Source organism: Numenius arquata, chromosome 9 (genome assembly GCF_964106895.1).
Source record: "Numenius arquata chromosome 9, bNumArq3.hap1.1, whole genome shotgun sequence".
NCBI classification, from domain to species: domain Eukaryota; kingdom Metazoa; phylum Chordata; class Aves; order Charadriiformes; family Scolopacidae; genus Numenius; species Numenius arquata.
Window position 1 is genome coordinate 61916810 of NC_133584.1, and position 23529 is coordinate 61940338.

Below are 23529 nucleotides of genomic sequence, written 5' to 3' on the forward strand. Positions count from 1 at the left end.
CCCAAGGCCTGGCTCTCTGATGCTATTCCAGGACCTTATCCCTTCCTCTCCTTCTTCCTCCTTGAGGACCCTGCGGTGGCTAACTCTGGATAGGGTCACCCACCCATCACCCCAGGATGTGACTTCGCCTCTTTCTCTTGGATAGAGCTCTCCCTTCCTATGTTACTGCTTCTTCAGTAGTCTGGGGGCAGGAGCCAGCCCTCACCGCACTGTATTTCTTCATGGCCACCAGCTGAGGAGCCACAGTCCGTGTCACCTCCATGCTCTGTGACTGACCCAAGAATTTAATGGCCAGCTCAGCAGCCTGTGAAGAGAAATTACCAGCAGCATGAGTGATGAGCTGTTCCAGAAAGGAAAGAGCTCAGTCTTAGCTAAAATACCGAGTCAGGAGTGTTTGAACTATGGGGTAAGAGAAGAAATGACAGCCCGCTTCAGCAATTCAGAGAAGCAAAGCCCAGCTACTTTCACACATGGGAGAAGAACAGACAAGGACATAATTGTTGAAGTTGGTACAAGGGCACAAGTAAAAGCGAAAAGTATGAACAAGAACACAACCCAGAGGCTGGTGGACATGGACCACGAAAAGAAGAAAGGGCACTCATCTAGCCAAGGTCTAAGTCATAAAGTCCAGCTCTTCCGTGCATGGAGATATGGGCACAACGACACCGGCATGCTGCTGGAAGCAGTGCCAGAGCAGGGATGTCAGTGCAACGCAGGGTAAGCACACAGCCCATCATGGCTCAAGAGAATGGCACGTGAAGGCTTTCAGACCCTGCAGATTCTCTTTTGTGCCCTGCAGTGACCGAGGCATCTCTGGGATGCACAGCAGGTTGTGGGAGAGCTCCTGGACAGTGGAGCAGATAAAGGGAATCATAGACCCTGACTGTACCTTCAGCAAGCACTTCTCCATCAGGACGCTGTTGCTGGAATCCCGCACCTTCAGATAGCAGTCCACTGCTCTGGCGTACTCCCCAGCCTGCTCCCACTCCCGTGCCTGCTCCAGCAGCCCTTCCACTCCTCTGCAGGGAGGAATGCAGGCTGTGAGCAGGACCGGGATGATGCCAGAGATCCTGTAGACAGTGTGTAGGGCATGAGCAGGGAGGTGCACAGCAGAGGTAAGCCAGGACCTCAGAGCATGTGACAGGGAATGCACACAGCCAGTGCTGAGGAGAGAGTTGATAAAAGACCCTGGGAAAATGCACTGGTGGTACAGGAGATTCGGGAGACAAGTGGCAAGAAGACATTTGGGAGACCTTGGATGGCAAGAAGAAGCCTGGAGTCTCCCAGAGCAAGGAGGAAGGATGTTAGGAAACCCATGCGGGAAGAAGTCCAGGGTCAGGCTGCCTCTGTAAGGCATCAGCACAATGGCCTAGGGGAAGAGCTGTCCGTCTGTTCCCTGCAGCCAGACCACAGCATTTCTTACCTGGTGCCCTTCTTGGCAGCCTCCCTACCACACTCCTCCTGTAACTCTTCTAGCCGACTAGGCACGTATTCCTTGCAGATCCGCAGTGCCTCGCTCCACATCCCAGCCTCCTGCACAAGCCCAATGGGAAGGAGAAATTTTCACCAGTTCAGCAGGATCCCCCACACTCCTGGCATCACATAACACATCTAGACTCTTGTGTCGTCTTGCCAGAGGACCCACTGGAAGAAACAACCACAGCAGCACCTTCCAATCCTTTCCTCCCCCAAAATGGCACCTATGTCTACCCATTCACCCAGGCTACCTCAGAGGAAAGTGTTTATCCATTCTAGCTACCTCTGTGGAATGGGCACTCACAGTCTCCAAATGCACCCACTCGTGCTACCCCTGAGGACCACCAGAAGGACTGGCAGAAGACTGCTTCTGGCAGGATACTTCCTCCCAGAGCTGTGAGAGAGTTATGCTGTGAAATCTCTACCGGTTCAGTCTTTTAAGTTCTATCAGGAACGACCTGAGTAAATGCTTTCTCTTTGTCTGCTAAGCTGACAGGGAGAGCTGGGAGATGGATTTTACTCCTCCTCCATCCAAACTAGGTTCTTGTCCAGTGAGGAAGGCAATGGTATTGCTACAGGCTACACTCACCTTGTAGTACTTTATTGCCATCTCGGGTCTCTGTGCTCGCAGGAGGAAGGCCTCTGCTTTCTGGAACTCTCTCTGCTCAAAGGCAAAACGTGCCTGTCCCACAAGCACATCAGCCACGCTGTCTGGGTCATGAGCCTCAGCCACACGCTGCGCAGCATCCCAGTTCTGGTTGTGCACAAACCTGGGGAATCAACATGAGATGTAACGAAGAGGGACAGAAAGGAGCAGACTAGTGCTGGAAAAGCAACCAATGCTGGAGAAGCAACCATGTGGGGAGAGGAGACGCAGCATGCTGGGATGGGGAAGGATACATACATCAGCACTGCCTCCTTGGGTTTCCCAGCTTTAATAAATTCTGCTTCAGCCTCTTCAAATTTGCCCTAGGAGAGACGAAGGAATTTACCTGCATGCCTTCCTGCCCTGATACCTTTGCATGACCTCCTCTACTGACCATGAGGCAGAGAAGATTTATGAAACAAATATTTGTGTGGAAGCTTGGGGCTGTAACCATGGAGCCTTGTGGGTGAACAGTGACTGCAGCCATAAAAGTCCCTCCTGCAGCAGCCCTTAAGGACAACCGTCCAATTACCTGAGTGACCAGGGAACTCCCACCTATTCCAGGGGGTAAAATTACCTCATCTTCTAGGAACATGGCATACTTTAAGTGGATCTCTGGCATCTTCTGCTTCATGGAGAGGCGGGCTAGTTCAAAAGCAAATTCAAAGATCCTGCAACAATAGAGAAAATGGGGTGAGAGCAGGACTATGTTCTGTGAGGTCATGCCTTCATCAAGAGCAAGACATCAAGTAGAGCACAAGACACTGTGAGAGGAGAGAGGGGAATACAGAGGGTCCCAAGTGAATGGGCACTGCCCACTCCTGCTCCTGACCAAAGAACAGGAGCTTTTAGAGCCCCCACTAAGGAAATTCAGCTTCTTCACACCCACTGTTAATGCCAGAGGCCCTTGGTTTAACCCTAACGGGAGGTCACAAGACTCCCCCCAGCCTGTCATTGTGGGAGAGCTGGGGAGAGCAGCAGGGAATGGCAGTGCAGTGGGACGGCTGGGCAGGTGCAGTGGGGCCAAAACTCTTCTGGCAGGCAGTTACTCATGGTGCCATGAGAAATACCTCCTCCCGTGTTCAGAGGCTTTCACAAAGGCCCTGCTAAGGCTAAAGGGCAAATTCCTTTTACCTGCCCAGCTCTGACTTGGCATTTGAGAGACTAACAGGTGGACAGGATGTGCCAAGGAAGAGGAGCGCCTGTGTGAAGAAGTTCGGGTAGGGTGGGAGGACATGCCATATCCTGGACCAGCAGCTATTGTGCATACAGTTATCTTGGGCCACCCCTTTTTTCTTAGGTCAGGCAGATGGGAGAGAAGTGCTGGGCTGATGGACCTGCTTACCCGCTGTCTGCTGCATGGTCAATGGCCATCTCCAGAAGTCCAAATTTACTGAGGAGTTTCACAGCTGCCTCTCCACCCAGGCTCTTTGCCCACATGTAAGCCACGTGCTTATAGGAGTTTGCTCCCCCATGTGCCTTGGCCACCTATTCAAAGCAAAGAAAGCAGAAGAGCCCAATGCATCCATTTTGTCTTCCACAGGCCAGGACTTCCCTCCCACATGATGCCTGTTGTCATGAGGGAGCACCAAAACCAACTGTTCCCTCCTGAGGAACACTTCTGTAGCCACCACTGGACTGGAGAGAGTGAGACAAAGGCTCATACGGCACAGCAGAGAAGTGACTGCTGTCTCCTAAGCATGGTTTGCACTGCTGCTAGGTCAGCAGGAGTGACCCCCTGGCACTCTGTGTCCCCACTGGAGGGGAGCATTGCTGGGGGGGGCTGCTACAGGGTGGCCGTGGGCAGAGGAACCCCTCTGAAGTACAAGGTGATGCAGTGGTTAGGAGCAGAGCAGAGCCTGCAGGAAGGCAGCGTTCCACAGTGGCCAGGGGCCAAGCCCTGCTTTTGGGGTGCAATGCTGCAGAGCAGCAGGCACAAGGGCCTCCAGTGCTGTGCCACGTGCTGAAGCTAGGCAGTGCGTGCCAGGTCTTCACATTTTGCAGTGAACAGAGACAGAGCAGTTCCTACCCGGGTCCTGCAGTCAAAGCCTGACCCCTGCACAGTGGGACAGCTGAGAAGTGATTCATACCCTGTAAGCTTCCTCCCACATGTCATTCACTCTGTACATGTTTACTGTGGCCTTCCAGTCCTTAGCTTCCAGGTAGTGGTACTCAGCCTCCTGCAAGCGTCCCTCTGCCTCTAGCTCCTGTAATTAGAGGCCATGAGTTAGTGATGCTCTTCTCCCTGCTTGGCCTAGCTGATCCCCTCCCGTGAGATGCACTCACCTTGCCCAGGTGCAGGTGGGTATCACTGAGTAAGTCCTTGTGATACTTGGCCACCAGGCGAACCATCTCATCATACATCTTACACTTCTTGTACATGGTGATGGCCAAATCAGGTTCATTCACAGTGATGTACAGCCTGGGAACACAAACACATTCAACCGGCTCAGCCAAGGACGTGACCAGTCCCTGCAGCCCCTCTGCATCCTGCCCAGGTGGAACCAGGTCCCAGGCACACTGTCAAAGGGCATGACTGGTGGGGTGGACTGCAAGGCTGAACACTGCTTAGATAGAGCCCCTCTGTTATGCCACCATCAGTTGCAGCAGGGCAAAGCTATTCCCTCCATCCTCACTTCTCAACCTGAGCTGTGACTTAGAGGGGGCCTCTGGGCTTCTGTGACCTGTTCTCATCTTGGCCTCCAACCTGAGGCTGTCGGTCCTGTTGGGATGGTAACATGACAATGTCAGCTCAACTCACTCATACAGGCCAGCAGAAAGATTAAACCAAATGTGTCCTCACAAGCTGTACCCTTTCATGTACCAGGCATCCTTGAGATCAGGCACCACAGCATCAGACACACGGCTGTGTTTGTCCATGTACCTACTAACCCTATCATGTTGTTATTAATCTAGAACTAACAACATTAGCAACCTGGATGGGAAACACCCCACTTTCCATATCTTATCCTCAGCCGACCGTGACAGATCAGATGTAGCACTCTGCAGTCGGGAAAAGCCTTGCCATATTTCCTCTGCTAGATGAGATAGTCACACCCAACCTGGACCTCCTTTCTGTGCTGGTGGACAAAGATACATTAAAACTCAGTGACCTCTCTTTCCATGAACTCTGAAACATCAGCTCTAGGTCTCTTCTCTAGGTGCGCAGAGAGTTATCTCTGACCTTTCCAAACCCTACTCCCAAACTCTACTCCCCCCGCCCCCAGGAAAGGGCTCCTCCTCGCTCCAGCCATTTTTTCAGGGCTCAGGCTTGGACTAGTACCAAGGAAGATGCTCACCTCTCTGCTTCTTTGTACTTGCCCTGCTTCTCCTTCTCCTGAGCCTGGGTTACATAGAGCACAGACACATCTTCCTGACTCATACACTTGACTGCCAGCTGCCAAAAGGAACGCACATGAGAGAAAATACAGCACGCTGCATGGTGATTTTTTGATACGTGGAAGTGAAGGAGAAGGGGAAACCCAATCTCCTTCTCATTAAGAACAGGTGTATACGCTCTATGCTCTGCAGAGAATGGGCAGCCACTTGTCACCCCTTGGAGAGTGGTATCTGTGTTAACAGGTGCACCCATGCACAGATGGGATGTAAACACCAGGGAGTGACTTCTGGGTGGCTGCTGGATGCCCCTCGTGCATCCTTTGGGAAGAGAGCTCATTGATCAGGTGCTGGTGCACCACCTCCTGATGAAAGACATTTCACTGAGTAGGGTGAGGTCCCCAGAAGCTTTGGCTTCTGACTCTACCTTGTGAGCCTGTTCCCAGAGCCCAGCCTGGGTGTACATGTCAATGGCATCCTTGGTCTGATCTCCTTTGATGTACAGCTCCTCTGCAACCTGTAGGGAAATGACCATACTCAGCAGTCCCAAGGGACACACAGAGCAGCAATGACGGTGCTCTGCGGCCTCACCTGATACTCCTGTAAAGCTGCGTAGTGCTGGGCAATCTTGGGATAATATTTGGCTGCTGTCTGTTTGTCCTGCAAGTCCAAAATGTAGATTGCCTTTTTCCACTGCCGGGCTCCCAAGGCTGCCTCAATGGCCTTAACTGAGCACCTAGCATCAAAAACATAACTCTTTATAGCCAGTCAGCAGCCATCTCCTCCAGCTAAGGCAGGGAGACCAAAGTAGTCTGCTGCTTGATTCTTCTTCCTGGGTTAGAATAGCAAAAAAGGTAACTGGCAAAGCTAAGGGGAAAGAATGAAAAACAAGGACAGCAGGGAAGAGTAATCAGGGCTGAAAGACCTTGGGAGAGATGGAGGAAGGCACCTGTGGCTGGGGCCAGCAGAGTGCACATAAGCATCGGGGGCACTGGGAAGCGGGGTCAAGGAGGCTTACTCAGGCAAAACCCCCCGCTGATTTAAGCAAACCATATCAACTTCATAGTTTGCCAGATTATACTGCTGCTGGTTATACAGCCATCAGCTGCCCCCACCTGGCTTCAATATAATGGTTAATAGCAGCATCCAGCTGTTTCTGCTGCACCAGATGGTCTCCCCAGGCCTCCTCCAGCTTCACAACTTCTGCAGGAAATGCCAGGCGAGCCAGTTCCACTGCTGTAAGGGGACATGAGAGCTGTTACACCGAATCCAGCAAGGAAGCAGAACCATGAGGCGAACAAGGGCCTTGGATGGGGTGCAGAGGGAGGGGAATGGTGACTATCTAATCCACTCCAGCTCCAATGGGCTACCCAACAATCTGGACCCTGGACCAAATCCATGCTGGTGCAACCAGCATGATCAAGGCCTTGGGAACAGAATGCTGTTTTGGGACTGTGTGTGCAGGTACAACTACATGAAAACACATACATTGAAGGAGATGATACATGGAAGCTTCAGAGCATCGAGGCATCTCCGGGCTCCAGGGCAATAGCTCAAGTTGCCATTGCCACCAGGCCAGGGTACCCAGGTTCCTTCTGGGCATGGATGGGGGGAGGAACATATTTAGCACAATACCTTTCAGGAAGGCACTGCCCTTGCAATAGCACTCCAGAGCCTTCCGTGGGTTCCCAACCTTCTCAAACAGGTCTCCAGCCTAATGACAAATACAAGCCGCCAGTTTCCAGAGCCACACTTTCCCCACACCATCGTGTACCCCACCAGTCCCGTGTACAGAGCTTGTCAGTCCTACCACACAGACTTCTCCATCAGCTATGCCTTCCCCACTAAAGAAGAGCTTGGGGATAAAGGGAATTTCTAGGAAAGACTGCACGTGCCAAGACCATTTTCCTCTCTGCCGATCCACATATCCCAAGTGTTTTTCTGGGGCATCATCTTCTAACAAGATAAGTGTTTTTGAGACAACCTCCCTTCTCTGCACAGTGCCTGGTGCAGCAACAGGCTTTTCTGCAACCCCAACCCAGGAGCTCTGCTATACACATGCTCATACGGGAGCTCTGGGCATGAGTAGCCAAGGAGGAAGCTCAGCCTCTTGCAGCAGCAGGTTTTTACCCTGTAGGACAGGGTGGTGGCCAGCAGGGCAGGGAGAGGCTCAAAGCTTGTGGGAACTTAGAACATAAGAGAAGAAAGGCCATCCCAGCAGACCAAAGATTCATCCCCTTCAGTATCTGAATGGTGGCGAAAGCACGTGTCTAGAGAAAGACTGGAAGAGCAGAGCAAGTATACACCAGCCTTTCCTCCATTGTATCTACCTGTCTCTGACAATCTGCATTGTAGAAGCTTCCTGAGTTTGTGTCATGACGCTCTCACATCATCGTATTTAAAGGCTTTTGACAGACTCTACCTCCATGATTTATCTAATTACTTTTGAACTTCATAGTTTTTGGTAACAAAACATCTGGCAGCAATAAGTTCCACAGTTACCCCTTCAACTGAAGGCTTGAGAAAAGGTGACAGGTTTGAAAAATCTCAACATTCTCTTGGGCCAAAATGAAACGGTCAGGAAATGTTGAAGGTAAAATGAGACTGGAGAAATGCAATTTAAGCAGGGCACATAAAACAGGCTAGCAAAAAGAAGTGTTTTTTTTTCACACAACACATAACTGAACTGGCTAACTCATAGCCAATATTGTAGATCAGAAAATACAGATGGTTCAAACAATAATTTGACAGGCTTATGGAAGTAAGACCTCTCAGAAGCTCTTAAACGTAAAAATAAAACTGTTCAGGTGTACTATAGTCCGCAAACTGCTGGAAACCACGAACACACACTAGGGGAAGTATCACCCTGTATTTGCCTGCCCTGTTCTTTATATTCCTTTCTTAAACATCTGCAAGAGGCCACTGTTGGCCAGGATACCGAGCTGTGCACTGGTCAGACTCAGCACTGCTTTCTTACACTAACATGGTTATGTGCTGTGTAAAAAACACCCTTTTGTTTTAAAACTGTCACCTAATAATAAGTAGAAACCAATTTTTTGTATTATTAGACACAGAGAATAATCGCTTTCCTTCTCTATGGTATTAATGGTTCTACAGATTGTCTTCACAACCTCCTTTGTTTTATTTCCTTAGCTTTTCCCTTTAGACTATCCTTATATGAAAGCTGTACCATCATTTTTTGTTCTACTATGAGGAAGCACTGTACATTTTCACAGTGATATCAAGTTTTCTGTTTGAATCGCAACTCCTTTCCTTTTGGTTCCTATCTTCCCAAGGGCATCCTTGACTACTACTGAACTTAAGTGATGTTTCAGAGACACGTTGCCAATCTTTTTCCTGACTAATAACAGCAGTTCTAGACCACGCTCGTGTATAATGGATGCAGTTAGGATTTCCTTCCAAACGTTAACTGCAAATTTATCAACACAGAATTACATCTGGTGCTCTCCAGCTCAGTCCCCCTGTATCTAAGAGATGCAGAGGACAGGGTAAGGGCTTTAATGCCACTAAGAAGAAAGCCCAATGGGCTGGTCCACTCACCTGTTCATACAGTTCCCCTCTGACCAGCGCCGTGGAGACCCTATTGATGACATCCGCATTGGTCAGGAGCTCATCCCTGGTCATGGCCAGCCGTGCTGCTTTGGCTGGCAGCCCTGCCCGCAGGTACAAGCTGACAGCTGCCACGTAGTCGCCCTGTCCCTCTTGGACCTCCCCAGCCTTCTCTTCCTGCTGAGTATCCAGCAGCCACTGGTAGTAATCCCTACGCAACTTATCCAGCATCGGGTGTCCCTGTTGAGAAACGCAGCATTGGCTGACCTGGGCAAGGCAAGATGTTGTCCTACTCACCCTGCAGGCTCTGAACAACTAGCTCATGGCACCACACATCTTGCTGCCCAGTTAAACTAAGCAACTACAGTTAGCAGAAACCACAATGCCAGCCCCAAGTACTGTGCATCATCCATTCTTTTCTGAAGCCTAGACACTCCTAAATGAATGTCAGTAGCTTTTCTCCCTCACTATTCACCCAGGTCCGTACTTACATCAATGCAACCTTCCCTTCGGCTTGGAGCCCCTCCAAGCAGAAGTGAGGTCCCGATAGAGCAGACAAAGAGAACCCAGACCGTGAACGGGCTCCTTCCCAGAAGAGTTACCACGCAAGCCTAGCCCACAGTCCAGCTATATTCTGTACCTTGGCCTCGGCAACCACGATGCATTCATCCCACATGTGCAGCTCCTGGTACATGTCCATGGCCTCCTCTGTGGCGTTCTGTGTCAGAGAGCAAAGTGTCAACCTGAAGGCTCAATTTAGCAGACACGTTGTCATTAAGCTCTCACAGTGAGCAGGGTCAGATGTGCAGAAAACGCTTGAGAAAGTGTACTGTTCCCTTTACACAGATATACCTCCTCCCTCACCCTCTTCATGCACCTCAGGGCAACCCTACACCTTGGAACAAGAAATAGCTCCTTCTGGTTTAGGGCAAAAACTCTTCTCCCAGGAATAAGCAACCTCTTCCTTCTCTCCTTCACACCAGGACACAAATCTCCCTGCTCAGAAATAAACAGGACCTCTTCTGCTTCTGGTTCCTTTACTCACTTGTTCCAGGAAGATCATCTCTGCCAGCTTGTAGTTCTTGTCCAGCATGGCCAAGCGAGCACGCACCAGATAATGGTCTGTACCATCCCCACCCTGCAGACAACATCAGTTAGCTCCATCAGTTTGTAGAGTGAAAGAACAGGCTCTGGAATGGCACAAGGGAGGTGATTGCAGGTGGGGTCTGTGCCATTACAGAAACTGAAGAAGACAGATAAGAAACAAAGAAGTGACGAGACAGGAGCAGTAAGAAATGGCTAGCCGGAAGAGGGACCTGGCAAGCAAGGATGAAGGATTATGTCAGCAGTTTCTGCATGACCAGGTCCTGGTTTGTAGCAGGATATTGGTGAGCATGGGCACAGAAGATAACGTGTACGCAAGTGTTTACAGCAAAGCAGCTGCCCTGCACAATAGAAGTTGTTTGACTCACATGCTCTTGAGCTGCCTGGTCAGCAATGGTATTGGTTTCATGCAGAAATCGAGCCTTTGCCATGTTGCCCAGAGCTGCAAAGCACCTGGAAAGAGCAAAGCAGTTAGTCAATAAATGGGTTTTGTTGCCCACCTTTGGTTCATGAAAAGAAAATCAGAACCTGGGCAGCAGACCCAGCTCTGCAAGCTGGAGAAGTGGGCTTGCCTTGCTTCAAGAGAAGGATATTGCCAAGAGGTGTCCTCTAGCCCTACTCCATGGGAGATGCCATGGATATGACCAGCACTCACAGAACCATTGAATGGTTCAGGTTGGAAGGGACCTTAAAGATCATCTTGTTCCAACCCCCTGCCCTGGGCAGGGACACCTCCCACCAGAGCAGGTCGCTCAAAGCCCCGTCCAGCTTGGCGTTGAACCCCTCCAGGGATGGGGCAGCCACAGCTTCTCTGGGCAACCTCACGCTTCACTTCCCCATGCTTCAGAGATGCACTGAGCTTGTCCATGTCTGTCAGCTCCCTGAAGCCTTGCTATACACTGCTTTGGGTTGCCATCAGCAAAAATTTGTGCTACAGAGTGATGCCTTCCTGTCCCCAGTTCTAGCATTACTGTCTAGGATGAAAAGGCAAAGTCATTGCCTGGAATAGTTAACACTTAATTCTGCAATGCAGTGAATCTTCTAGGCCACACAAAAAGTCACATCTTTAGACAGACCCTGGTTTCTGCGAGGGATTCAGCAAAGAGAGTGTTTAAGCCAGAAATAGGTTATAGCTTCTTCCTGTACCTCTCTGCAACGTGCAGCTGTCTAGCTTCCAAAGCCAGTCTGCTGAGGGTCTTCCACATGGCTTCTGTCTCTGTGGACATTTCCAGCGTCTCCAAAAATGCAGTAGCCCTTGAGACAGAGAGATTTGCAGACTGTCAGTAACAGAATAGAAGAGCTCTCTGAGGAACATCCTAGGCTGAGACAGGAGCTTCCTAACAAGAGTTGCACTGAAAATAAAGCAAGCTGTGTGTGACCAGTTCTGAAGAGGACTGTATAACGCAGGGCCTGACGCATCAGGGAACACATCAGTGATGGAGGTGATCCCTATCTGGGCTAAGGTACTTAGAGGCATATGGTCACCAGAAGGCTGTAGCAGTGTGGGAAAAGTCCACAGTGTGTCTGAAGTAAGTCCCTGCTGCAAAGAAGTCTCTCAAGTGGTTATCAGTGCTATGAACATATGAAATTTTCTTCCCTGGTTGATTTTAAAGCCCTATAACAATGTCAGTAATACCCAGGTGGCTACACTGACTGCTTCAGGCAGGCAGTTTTTACTCTGCACAGCTCCTGAATGTTTCCATGACACAGTCACCATCTCTGGAGGGGCAGCAGCAAAAGTGCTTGAGTACCACTTCACATCTGGTTACTACAGAAGACACACTTATTCACTGCAGTTAAGTGAAAACTGCCTTCAGTGAATTCCTGTCAGTGTCAATGGGACCAGACTCGCCAGTCTCTTGCGCCACAGAGTTGAAACCACAGAGCTGTGAGGATGAAAAAGCTAAATATTCACTCTTGAGGGACTCTGCTGAGCGTTAGAGCCAGACCTGTCATCAACCTCATGCTCAGAGCCTGAACTTCAGCTCTGTATGGAAAGCCGTGCTGCTGTAGTTCATGGATTGCCAGATCTCAGATGTCTGTTATGTGAAGTGGGATACCTGCCACCACTACGTGGTGTATCTAGCGCTTACCTGTGATAATCCCCATCGTCAATGGCGGTTCCAAACTCTATGAGGCCTTCGTCCAGGGTGTAGGACACAGTGTTCACCCCTTCGGATACTATCACTTCAGTCTTTCCATCATTCCGTTCCAAGTTTACAATATCCCCCTGGAAAGAGTACCAGCTATCAACACCCCCATGTTCTCCTAAAGCCTGCGGGGTAGCGGGGATGTGAGGACAGCACTGTGACAGCTCTGCTGATTTAAGTTCTGCTGAATGAGCTCACACTGCGCAGACATCATCATTATCTCACCAGGGGGGAAGGAAAAAGCCACTGGGCAGCTCCTTACTGTATTAACTGTCTCCATGGTCTGCCAGCAATGCCTGCCACAAAGTTGACAAGATGAGCTCATATTTTGTCCATGAAAAGCTAGCAATTCCCTTCTGTCTCCCTTCTGCAACACTACCCTGACCATTCCCAAACACGTGAGCAAGAAGTAACAGAAACTGCTGGAGGTGGTCGAAGTCTCCAGAGATTTACCTTCAGAGGAAACATGGTGACTCGCTCTGGAGCATCAATGTTATACCAAATGCAGAGGCTGTTTCTGTTCTGAGCCACCACCACGTCACTGCCCGGGACCCACTGCACATAGGAGCAGTAGTTCAAAATGGTGGTCTTGGTGCCACTTTTAATGTCATAGAGCTGCAGCTGGAGGGGGGAAGAGGAGAAAAAGGCTCAGCTGGGCTCATGGCTGGGCTGCTAGCTCACATGAATGTGGCAGGAACATCTAAGCAAGTATTTTGTGAACAGATATTACCAACCAGGAATCAGACTTTTTCCAAGATACATAGCCCAAACTTCTACACTATTATTTACACCCATTACTATCCAAGACTTAAGATCCTTTTAAGCCCTGCAGTATTTTAAGCAGCATGCTCAGATCCTGCCTTACTTACTGCTCGGTACGTAAGTATATAAACCAGAACATGCCTTGTGCTACTTCAGTTCCTTCTCAGTTGCAGAGCTGGAACAGGAGAATGGTCTCTTAAGTCCTGCATGCAAACAAACCGGGGGACCAAGAACGGCCCTCCTCTGCAGTGCTGGGCTGAACTGTCCATCCCAGGTAAAGTCCTGTTGCAAGAACTGTTGCTAATAAGGTGAGAGGGTGTTGTTTGTAGAATACGCTGCCCTGAAACAAACCTGACAATTTGGAAGGTGTAACCTGACACATGGCCTAACAAAGACGTATGACGCCTCGTAACTTAAAAGTTCTAGGCTGTCTCTGCTCCTTGTCGTAATTGTCCTCACCTAGCAAAGATGAGACAGAGGGAAAAAGGGAATTGTGCTAATCTCATGACACATCAGTCAAAAGAGAACAAGAAAGTCCCTGTTTCAGACTGTACCAAACTGGCTGGAGAAATACGTACAGACATAGCTTAGGGGAATCATGGTGCTGTCTGATTTAGGCTGGTGTCAGTGTTTAATGAAGGGGCTGGCTATGTAGCCTCTTAAGAGGCCTGAAAAGGAGCCAGAAGAGGCTGCAGCAATCTTGATGATGCCACTGCCTTTTGTTGAGACAGTGAATTAGAGGACCCAAATATAAACTGAACAAGACTGCAGAAATAAATATAAAAATATACGCTACTGGGAAAATTCTCTCTTCTCACATGGTAGGACATACACAGCCTTGTGGAAAAGTACGTATCACTTACAAACAGAAGCCTCTTTTACTTGGTGCAGGCTGCAATCACTGTCAGAACCTTTCTGAAGAGTATCAGTGCAGCAGAGCCCACACAGAAGCCCTTGCTACTGGCAGTGATTTGGTCTCCTTTGTAGCAAAGCCCTTTCTTGCTTGATGCTTTTATGGATATGTGAAAGTAGTGTCCTAAAGCTCTAAGAGTTACAGAGAGACCTAGATAGATTGGAGCATTGGGACAAAATCAATGGTATGAGTTTCAACAAGGGCAAGTGCCAGGTTCTGCACTTGGGCCACAACAACCCCGTGCATTGCTACAGGCTTGGGGAAGTGTGGCTGGAAAACCACCTGGAAGAAAGAGACCTGGGGGTTCTAATGGACAAGCGGCTGAGTATGAGCCGACAGTTTGCCCAGGTGGCCAAGAAAGCCAACGGCATCCTGGCTTGTATTAGAAACAGCGTGAGCAGCAGAAGTAGGGAGGTGATTGTGCCCCTGTACTCGGCACTGGTGAGGCCGCACCTGGAGTATTGTGTCCCATTTTGGGCACCTCAATACAAGAGAGATATCGAGGTGCTGGAGCGAGTGCAGAGGAGGGCAACGAAGCTGGTGAAGGGCCTGGAAAACAAATCATATGAAGAGCAGTTGAAGGAGCTGGGACTGTTTAGTATGAGGAAGAGGAGGCTGAGGGGAGACCTCATCACTCTCTACAACTACTTGAAAGGACACTGTAGAGAGGTTGGTGCTGGTCTCTTCACACAGGTAACTAATGACAGAACAAGAGGGAACGGCTTCAAGCTCCAACAGGGTAGGTTTAGACTGGACATTAGGAAAGAATGTTTCACAGAGTGGTTGGGCATTGGAACAGGCTACCCAGGGAGGTGGTTGAGTCACCATCCCTGGATGTGTTTAAGAACCGTTGAGATGTGGTGTTGGGGGATATGGTGTAGGGGAGAACTTTGTAGTGTAGGGTAGATGGTTGGACTCGATGATCCCAAGGGTCTCTTCCAACCTGGATGATTCTATGATTCTAAAGAGCTGTAGACATGGAACAGTCCTTCTGAGGGTTAAGAGCATCTTGATTAGAGAGACACTCTAACGCAGGTGCAGGCATTGCCTTTTTTGCAAATCCACATTGGGCTGCTCCTTCTGTTTCTCTGGAATCACAAAGTGCTTGTAGGAGTCCTTGTTTTGTGATGGCCCAGAACCAGAACTACAGTCTTTGCACAAGAAAGCCCACCTGCAGCACACTCTTGTGAGAGGTCTGTGGTAAAGAGTTTGTGAAGCGCTGCAATGTGTGCGCTGCAATCTTTGGCCACAAAGCTGAGCACTCTTCTTGTCAGCTGATCAGCCGGGCAGCAATCAATCAGCAGACAGGTAATTAATTGGAGATCTGTGATTCCCAAGCAAGAAGGTATCTTTGCAACCCCTACAATCTGTGATGCAGCCTCAGGGGTCAAGCTGCCAAAAATGACAGTGAAGAAGCCTGGGGTTCCTGTCTGAAACGTGAGGGGTGAATTCAGAGTTTCTTCTGAGACGAGGCTGAGAAAGTTCTCAGGGATTTCAACATGGGTACATCTATGAACATAACACTTCACCCATCCCTGGACTAAGGAGAGAGGTACAGCCAACATGGAAATATTCTACTGCAGACTGACAGCCCCCAGTGGGATCTGGAGCAATTAAAACCATCCTATGATGAGCTGCAGTGGTATAGCTGGGGTCTGCCACAGCATCTGGAGCACCCACACAGGAATTCTAGATGTGAATTACACCATTGTCAAGAGGGTCATCTTCTCAGGACACTCTTGTGACAAGAAGAGCAAATGAAGTCAAGCGGTCAGGGAGCCTTACATTCAGAAGAGAGAAGGCGGCGTGATATTGAACCGAGTGGAACTGTAATACAATTGATAAATACACCTTCTGGCCTGCTGCAGTGAGCTTCTTCAGCTCCATCTGTAGAGTTAAACTAAACAAGTCTAGTGCATGACATGAGTACCTGCACATCATAATCTGTAGCGTGAAACCATTACCATGATTTTGAGCACAGTTTTGTCCTGGGCTTACCAGTACTCTCCCAGGCAACATTCAGTCATGGTCTAGGAATCAGCACAAGCCAAGGGCCGTACCAAACAAGCTAATTGGTTGTGACTATGCTGTTCTGGAGAATTAGTGAGTTCATCTTACAGATATAAGCCAAGCTGTTGCAGAGAACACTTTTAAACTTACATGTTTAAGTGCAACATCAGGGTCCTCAACCTGAGATTAACACACTCCATCTCACAGCAGAAGAGTCTATGACCTTCATCTTCAGGGGTGTTGAGATAAAGCAAGATGTCTAGTAACTAACTTCAGAATTTGCCAGGACTCAAGACCAAACATGCAATGCTGCCAGCTCATGCAATCTGAACATGGTCTATCTTCCCCAAAGGAGTAGTCAAAAAAGTCCCGAGTACTTCACATGTGTTTCTCGCCTCCCTCCCTCCACTTGGGCCTTTCTGTCTTTACCTCTCCCCAGCCATGCCATCTTGCCACACTGCCCCGGATGCACCTGCCTCACCCTCATCTTCTTGTCCCTGAAGAGTAGCTTGTGGCCTATTTCGTTCAGCTCCAGCCAATCAATCTTGCTGTCGTGGCTGACAGTGCCAGTGTTGTAGCCACCAATGAGGTCCACTTGGGAAGGAAAGAAAGGAAACAGTGTAAGTACCTAACATGCCCCATAGTGCTGAACATCCAATGCTTTCCCATGGGGATCAGGTGCCTGGGATCTAATTAGGGCAGGACCCGCTGTAATGTGAAAAGCAGACTGCAGTGACATTTTATTTTGATGCCTTATCAACAGCAGTAACTCCCTCCAGCCTTTTGCAAGCGTGCACAGACACGGGCACTGCAGGCAGCAATACCATCTGCCAAACGGCACAGAATCTCGGGTCCAGGACACAGTCAGAGCCACCCCACAGCTGTGTCCACATCAGGCAGCCAAAGCCGGGGAGCCTGGTCTCTGCCAGGCAGAGCGAATGCGAAGGGGTCCTTTGGGGATATGCCGCCTGGCACAGAAAATACAAAGGATTCAGGAAGGATGGTAAAACACAGGGGAAGGAGGTTTACATTCACCTGTTGCTATAGTCTTGATGTCTATCAGATAAGCCAGCCTCTTGTTCTCCTCCGCACCTCTCTGCCGTCTCTCATTGATACGGACACTATTATTTGAAGGGAATGATGACAGTTACCTTTACTAGTCCCTAAATTCACAGGACTGAATCACATAGTCCCCCCCCCAGACTTCCCTGCAGTTTTCCCAAGCACACAGAGCCTCTGGCAGCTCTCTGACCTGTGACTCTTGCACAGTATCTATGGCTGCCTCAAATGAGAACAAACCCTTCCAATTCATGGCTTCGCTCTGGAAGCTGCCCCTCCGGAGCCAGGGTTCCCAGTAGCTAATTAGTTACGTTGCTTCCATCTCTGAGCAGCCCGTGATCCTCCCTTCTCTCGGATCAGAAAATGGAGTATGGTATTTCAGAGGCACAGAGGAGGTCCCATTCGCATCTAGAGTCCCTGGTAATGCTGTACTAGGACCGGATGCAGAGATGCATGAGTACACGCACAGGAAATCCCTCTTCAGCAATACCCAAGTCAGGCTTCAATAAGCATGTACCAGAGGAAAACAGGCTCTTGTGCTTCTAAAACTTTACAACCATTAAGGGTAACCAAGCAATTAAACCCTACCATTACGGCACACGGCAAATAAAGAGGTGAACAGTGACAGCCAACATGGCTTCACTAAGGGCCAATTGTGCTTGACAAATTTGGTGGCCTTCTATGACAGCACTACAGTGTTGGTGGATAAGGGAAGAGCAGCTGTCATCTACCTGGACTTGTGCAAAGCATTTGACTCCCATCCCTGGAGGGGTTCAAGGCCAGGTTGGACGAGGCTTTGAGCAAGCTGGTCTGGTGGGAGGTGTCCCTGCCCAGGGCAGGGGGTGGCACTGGATGATTTTTAAGGTCCCTTCCAACCCAAACCATTCTGTGATTCTATGACCATTAGTCACTGTCAAAAGCAGATTACTCTGGTCCCAGTGTCTGGGGCCTGTGTTCTGCAGAGTGGGACATTTCCAAGTGTATATATCTGAGGTCACTCTCTCAAAATGCAGTTCTGGCCACACAGGCAGGTGTGACACTCACCTGACAAGATGAGGGTTCATGAACTCTGTGCGGACAGAACCCAGGATGTCATTGTTTCCATATTCCACCAGTGTCAGCTCTCCAGCATTAAAGATCATGCAGACCTGAAGGTAAGAGAGGAATACACTCTTACAGAAAACCCAGGTAAGCACACATACCTGCCAGCAAGGTGTGCAGAAAAGAACTCTGCTGCACACAGGTCTAAATTCAGACTCTCTGGGATGAGTGAGGAATTGTCCTTGGTTTCCTGTTGTGACTGACAGCTTTTCCTCAGAGTTGGGGATTTTAGTTCTGGGCCTATTTGTAACCTGCAGGAGGAGCCAAACTGTCACCTTGACAGCTGCATTCTGTACCTTGTACCTCTAACACTGCTACTCCACACACCGAGTGTGTTCTGTACCTGCCACATGGAAAGGGCAAGTATGCAGAGGAAGCATAGAGAGGATAAGTCCAGCAAACTGCTGAGAACCAGGATTTTCCAGAAGTGCAGTTGACACCTTTAATGCCAGTGCACACATAGCTTTACTCACCGCTCATGGGTATCATCCTGTCCCATCCAACTTACGTTCTCATTGTCGAAGAAGAATTTCTCATTCCCTCCAGACCCTTGCCAGGCTACCTACAATACAAGGGCGTGGAGTGAGCAAACGCCAGGCCAACAGCTCCCGCAGGGGACCAGGCTGCAGGCATTGCCATCTGCTGTCTAGCTCAACTCCCATGGACAGCAAGAATTGCACCCCACAAGGCACTTCAAGCACTTCAGCTGTCAACAGTGTTCTTCAGCCATTCCCAGCTTGCAAGTTCCTCACTTCCCTCTCCCTTTTTTTAACCTATGCTTCAGACTCCTTTTCATGTAGTATCTTACTGCTTTCTGGACAAGAGGCCTTTATGTGACCGATGTACTCCCCCTAGCCTGTTCTCTCACAGGCACTTTCCCACCTTCCTCTAGACTAACTTTATTATAAAAAGCACCCCCAACAGCCCCTTTCCCTCAGTAAGTCTTCTCCTCAGAATCTCCGCAGCATATGTTGCTGAAAGAGACTCCAACAAGACTTGAAAAAAAAATCTTTCCCCCATGAGGACAGTAAAGCCTTGGAACAGGGGACCAGCGAAACCGTGGGATCTCCTTCCTTGAAGGTTTTCAAGACCAACCTGGATAAAGCCCTGAGCAACCACATCTGAATTTAATGTGACCTTCCTTTGGGTAGGAAGTTTGATAGAAGACCTCCCAAGGTCCCTTGCAACCTAAATTATTCTATGATTCTTTGAAAATAGATGCATTGTTCCCATGCAGAAAACACACCCTTTGAGTTACAAAGTTAAGCATTGGACAGTCAGGAAATGACAGGTTTTCCAGTACCTCACTGAGCTTGTTGGAGCTGATGTCACCCAGCAGTAATGTGTCTGAGGTATGGGCCACCAGATATCTGTCTTTCCCCAAGATCTTCACCTCATCGATCTCATAACCATACTGGGATTTCAACACAACACGAGTTCCTGTTGAGAGGTTCTTCACAATGACCTAGAGAAAGTGGAAAAAAGCAATATGAGGCACTGTTTCCAGGCACAGAGGAAGAACACAGACTTTGTGCCCTATGGAAAATTATATAACAGATGATATCTGGGTATTTAGATGTCCCCTCACATCATTTCACTCTGCTTTTTTAAATAAACCTTATCATTCCTCTTCTATGGGATGAGAACTGTAGTAAAAGTGTGGGATTCTCACTGCTGCCGTTTAGAAGTTTCCAGCCTAACTGGAGGACTACTCAGGCCCTTGAGGATGTCACCCTCTGAGAGTCCTACGCTCTCTCCACTGACTACAGAGGGGTGCCCAGACTGCTACCTCACCCCTACCACCTGATTTTGAAACAGGTAACGTTGGCTGAATTTAAACCATTTAAGGAGCCTGGATTTGGCACGGAGGTACCCCACACAAATTCACAAACGAGGAAATAAATTCCATGGTTTTTACTCCTAGCCAATTTCCACCCAGCCCACTGTCCCTGGAATATTGCCTCTGCCTTTCCCGACAAGTTGCTATGAAAAAACTGCAGGTGCAGATGTGTACCTAAAATGCTTTGGTAATTTCCTGTGCCAAGTTTGGTGCATATTTTTCAAGACAGTGTAACTGCTTTAAAGGGAGGAATGAATGAGGTAAACGGGCTCGGAGAAATCACCATCACTTCCAACTCTTTCCAGTGTAGTTTTAATGGGGCTGAAGGTAACTACTGTACAGAATTTACAGAGTTCCCTCAGCTGAATACAAGGAATCCCTCAGGGGTCTGGACTGTCCCTCAGGGGTCCATACTGGGACCAGTACTGTTTAATGTCTCCATCAATGACACAGTGGGATTGAGTGTAACCTCAGTAAGTGTGCGGATGACACCAAGCTGACAGGCCTAAGGGACAGGATGCCATCCAGAGGCAGGCTGGAGACAGTGGGCCCATGTGAACCTCATGAGGCCCAACAAGGCAAAGTGCAGGATCCTGCACCTAGGTGGGGGCAAACCCTTGTCCCAGCCCAGGCTGGGGATGGAGAGCAGCCCTCCTGAGAAGGGTATGAGGGTTCTGGGGTGGGGAAAAGCTGGCCACGGGCCAGCAACCTGCGCTGGCAGCCCAGAAAGCCCCCCTGCACCCTGGGCTGCATCCCCAGCAGCGTGGCCAGCAGGGTGAGGGGGGGGATTCTGCCCCTCTGCTCCGCTCTGGGGAGACCCTCCCCAGTGCTGCCTCCAGCTCTGGGGCCTCAGCACAGGAGAGACATGGACCTGTTGGAGCGGGGTCAGAGGAGGCCACGGAGATGCTGGGGGGGCTGGAGCCCCTCTGCTGGGAGGACAGGCTGAGAGAGTTGGGGGGGTTCAGCCTGGAGAAGAGAAGGCTCTGGGGAGATCTTTTTGCGGCCTTTCAGTACCTAAGGGGGGCTTACAAGAAAGACGGAGACAAACTTTTTATCTGGGCCTGTTGCGATAGGACAAGGGGTAATGGTTTTAAACTAAAGGAGGGTAGATTCAGACTAGGTATAAGGAAGAAATGTTTTACACTGAGGGTGGTGAGACCCTGGCCCAGGTCACCCAGAAATGTTGTAGATCACAGAATCACAGAATCGTCATGGTTGGAAAGGACCTCTGAGATCACCGAGTCCAACCACGCACACACAAAAAAAACCCCTACAATCTCAGGCACTAGAGCATGCCCTGAAGTGCCACATCTACACGTTTCTCAAATACCTCCAGGAATGGTGACTCAACCACCTCCCTGGGCAGGCTGTTCCAGTGCCTGAACACTCTCTCAGTAAAGTAATTCTTCCTAATATCTAATCTAAACCTCCCTTGATGCAACTTTAGACCGTTTCCTCTGGTCCTGTCATTATTCACTTGGGAGAAGAGGCCAACACACACCTCTCTACACCCTCCTTTCAGGGAGTTGTAGAGGGCAATGAGGTCTCCCCTCAGCCTCCTCTTCTCCAAACTAAACATGCCCAGTTCCCTCAGCCTCTCCTCATATGACTTGTTCTCCAGACCCCTCACCAGCTTGGTGGCTCTCCTCTGGACACGGTCCAGCACTTCAATGTCCTTCCTGTAGTGAGGGGCCCAGAACTGAACACAGCACTCGAGGTGAGGCCTCACCAGGGCCCAGTACAGAGGCACCATCACTGCCCTACTCCTGCTGGCCACGCTATTCCTGATACAAGCCAGGATGATGCTGGCCTTCTTGGCCACCTGGGCACACTGCTGGCTCACGTTAAGCCGGCTGTCCACCAACACCCCCAGGTCCTTTTCTGCTGGGCAGCTTTCCAGCCACTCTTCGCCCAGCCTGTAGCGTTGCCTGGGGTTGTTGTGACCGAAATGCAGGACCCGGCACTTGACCTTATTGAACCTTATACAATTGGCCTTGGCCCATCGATCCAACCTGTCCAGGTCCCTCTGTAGAGCCTTCCTACCCTCAAGCAGATCAACATTCCCACCTAGTCTGGTGTCGTTTGCAAACTTACTGAGGGTGCACTCAATCCCCTTATCCAGATCATCGATAAAGATATTAAACAAGACTGGCCCCAAAACTGAACCCTGAGGGACACCACTGGAGACCGGACACCAACAAGATTTCACCCCATTAATCACAACTTTCTGGGCAGAGATGCCCCATCCCTGGAAACATTCCAGGTCAGGTTGGACGGGGCTCTGAGCAACCTGATCTAGTTGAAGATGTCCCTGCCCATGGCAGGGGGTTGGACTAGATGACCTTTAAACCCAACTAGATGACCCTTCCAGCCCAAAATATTATATGATTTTATGGTTTTGTGAGTGATTGGGCCAAGGACTGGAGGCAGATGATGGACCGCAAAGAAGCTGATGGCACCGAGATATCCAAACATGTCTAGTTTTAGTAAGCATCCCATTTTAATCAACAGACATTACCTTGTTGGTTATTCTCTTACCTGGCTTGGTCCCACATACGTCACTTCAAATTTATTTTTGTAAATGCTTCTGCGAAGGCAGCAGTCAAATTGTTCAACTCCTCCACAGAGAGTGCCCTGGGGAAACAAACGTATTGCACATAGTCAGTGAATTTTGTTACAAAAAGGTATTCCAGACCCTGTTTTCATGAAGAGGATTAGAGGTGAGACATAAATCCCCAGGTCCTGGCTGCTCTGGGGAACAAGGCTCAAGCCCCAGATGCATGAGGACCAGTCCTATCTTGACTTTCGTGAGAGAACAGAAAGATTGAGAAATTCTCAGAGAAACAGAGCTTACCAAATACTGCCATGTACATAGCAGAGGAAGAGGAGGGGTTAATTCAGAAAGATTTGTAGAAAGATTGACTTAAAGAGCTTTAAGGAATTACTTAACTTGATAGAGAAAGGCAGATCAAGGCCCAATAGCCAAAAGTAGAAGAAAGACACGTCTGAACTGAAAACATAGCATGTAAACATAGGGTATAAGAACAGGTTTTATACTGCTTCTCACAGGTGCTCGGAGGAAAGAATGTTCGTGAGACTACTCTAGAGAAGCTATGCTATGCTGACCTTACTATGCTTCTGTGAAAAAAGAAGGGCTGCTGCTGCCAGTGAGCCATTACACATCAGCCATGATATTTCCAGCTTCATACTCTGCACAACTGACTGCAGCAGAGTCCCTTGCAAAGCTCTCAGCCCAAGCACCTGCATCACACACCTCAGTGACGGTGTGACCACTCTCACCCTCCCTGTGTCACGTCACTTTGCTCTCAAGAGCATGTATAAGACTGTCCCCGGTGTGTGACCTGTGTGCTCACAGTTGCTGACTGATGATACAAACCACACAGATCCGTGATCCATCCCTCTTCCATGCTAAAGCTGTGATGGTGTAGAGGTGAGCTATTTCTTTGGGTTTGCCTTCCTCCCAGGTGCTGCGGCGTGGGCTCCAGTTCAAAACCCTTAACCTGTGAGAACAGATGAGACAGCAGAGACATGAGGAACTGCA

At 49.4% G+C, this 23529-nt stretch overlaps 1 protein-coding gene across 2 annotated transcripts in view; it reads right to left on the reverse strand.

Annotated features, from left to right (window-relative positions):
* The window catches only part of IFT172 (intraflagellar transport 172), a 39952-nt gene that overhangs the window by 9321 nt on the left and 7102 nt on the right, over nucleotides 1-23529 (reverse strand). The window contains exons 9-36 of one of the 2 annotated variants that reach the window (XM_074153179.1): nucleotides 23365-23488; nucleotides 22506-22601; nucleotides 19431-19592; nucleotides 18636-18689; nucleotides 18071-18174; nucleotides 17003-17088; nucleotides 16449-16561; nucleotides 12736-12837; nucleotides 12226-12362; nucleotides 11279-11386; nucleotides 10501-10585; nucleotides 10074-10166; nucleotides 9669-9746; nucleotides 9020-9268; nucleotides 7094-7172; nucleotides 6574-6694; nucleotides 6050-6194; nucleotides 5886-5975; nucleotides 5422-5519; nucleotides 4409-4544; nucleotides 4213-4329; nucleotides 3468-3610; nucleotides 2700-2793; nucleotides 2381-2445; nucleotides 2066-2246; nucleotides 1424-1533; nucleotides 890-1019; nucleotides 206-304 (exon numbers count right to left, since the gene is read on the reverse strand). In XM_074153179.1, coding sequence (XP_074009280.1) covers nucleotides 206-304; nucleotides 890-1019; nucleotides 1424-1533; nucleotides 2066-2246; nucleotides 2381-2445; nucleotides 2700-2793; nucleotides 3468-3610; nucleotides 4213-4329; nucleotides 4409-4544; nucleotides 5422-5519; nucleotides 5886-5975; nucleotides 6050-6194; nucleotides 6574-6694; nucleotides 7094-7172; nucleotides 9020-9268; nucleotides 9669-9746; nucleotides 10074-10166; nucleotides 10501-10585; nucleotides 11279-11386; nucleotides 12226-12362; nucleotides 12736-12837; nucleotides 16449-16561; nucleotides 17003-17088; nucleotides 18071-18174; nucleotides 18636-18689; nucleotides 19431-19592; nucleotides 22506-22601; nucleotides 23365-23488 — 3199 coding nt within the window. Of the gene's footprint in view, nucleotides 1-205; nucleotides 305-889; nucleotides 1020-1423; nucleotides 1534-2065; nucleotides 2247-2380; nucleotides 2446-2699; nucleotides 2794-3467; nucleotides 3611-4212; nucleotides 4330-4408; nucleotides 4545-5421; nucleotides 5520-5885; nucleotides 5976-6049; nucleotides 6195-6573; nucleotides 6695-7093; nucleotides 7173-9019; nucleotides 9269-9668; nucleotides 9747-10073; nucleotides 10167-10500; nucleotides 10586-11278; nucleotides 11387-12225; nucleotides 12363-12735; nucleotides 12904-16448; nucleotides 16562-17002; nucleotides 17089-18070; nucleotides 18175-18635; nucleotides 18690-19430; nucleotides 19593-22505; nucleotides 22602-23364; nucleotides 23489-23529 lie in introns of both variants that reach the window. The other variant, XM_074153178.1, reaches the window with a different exon arrangement.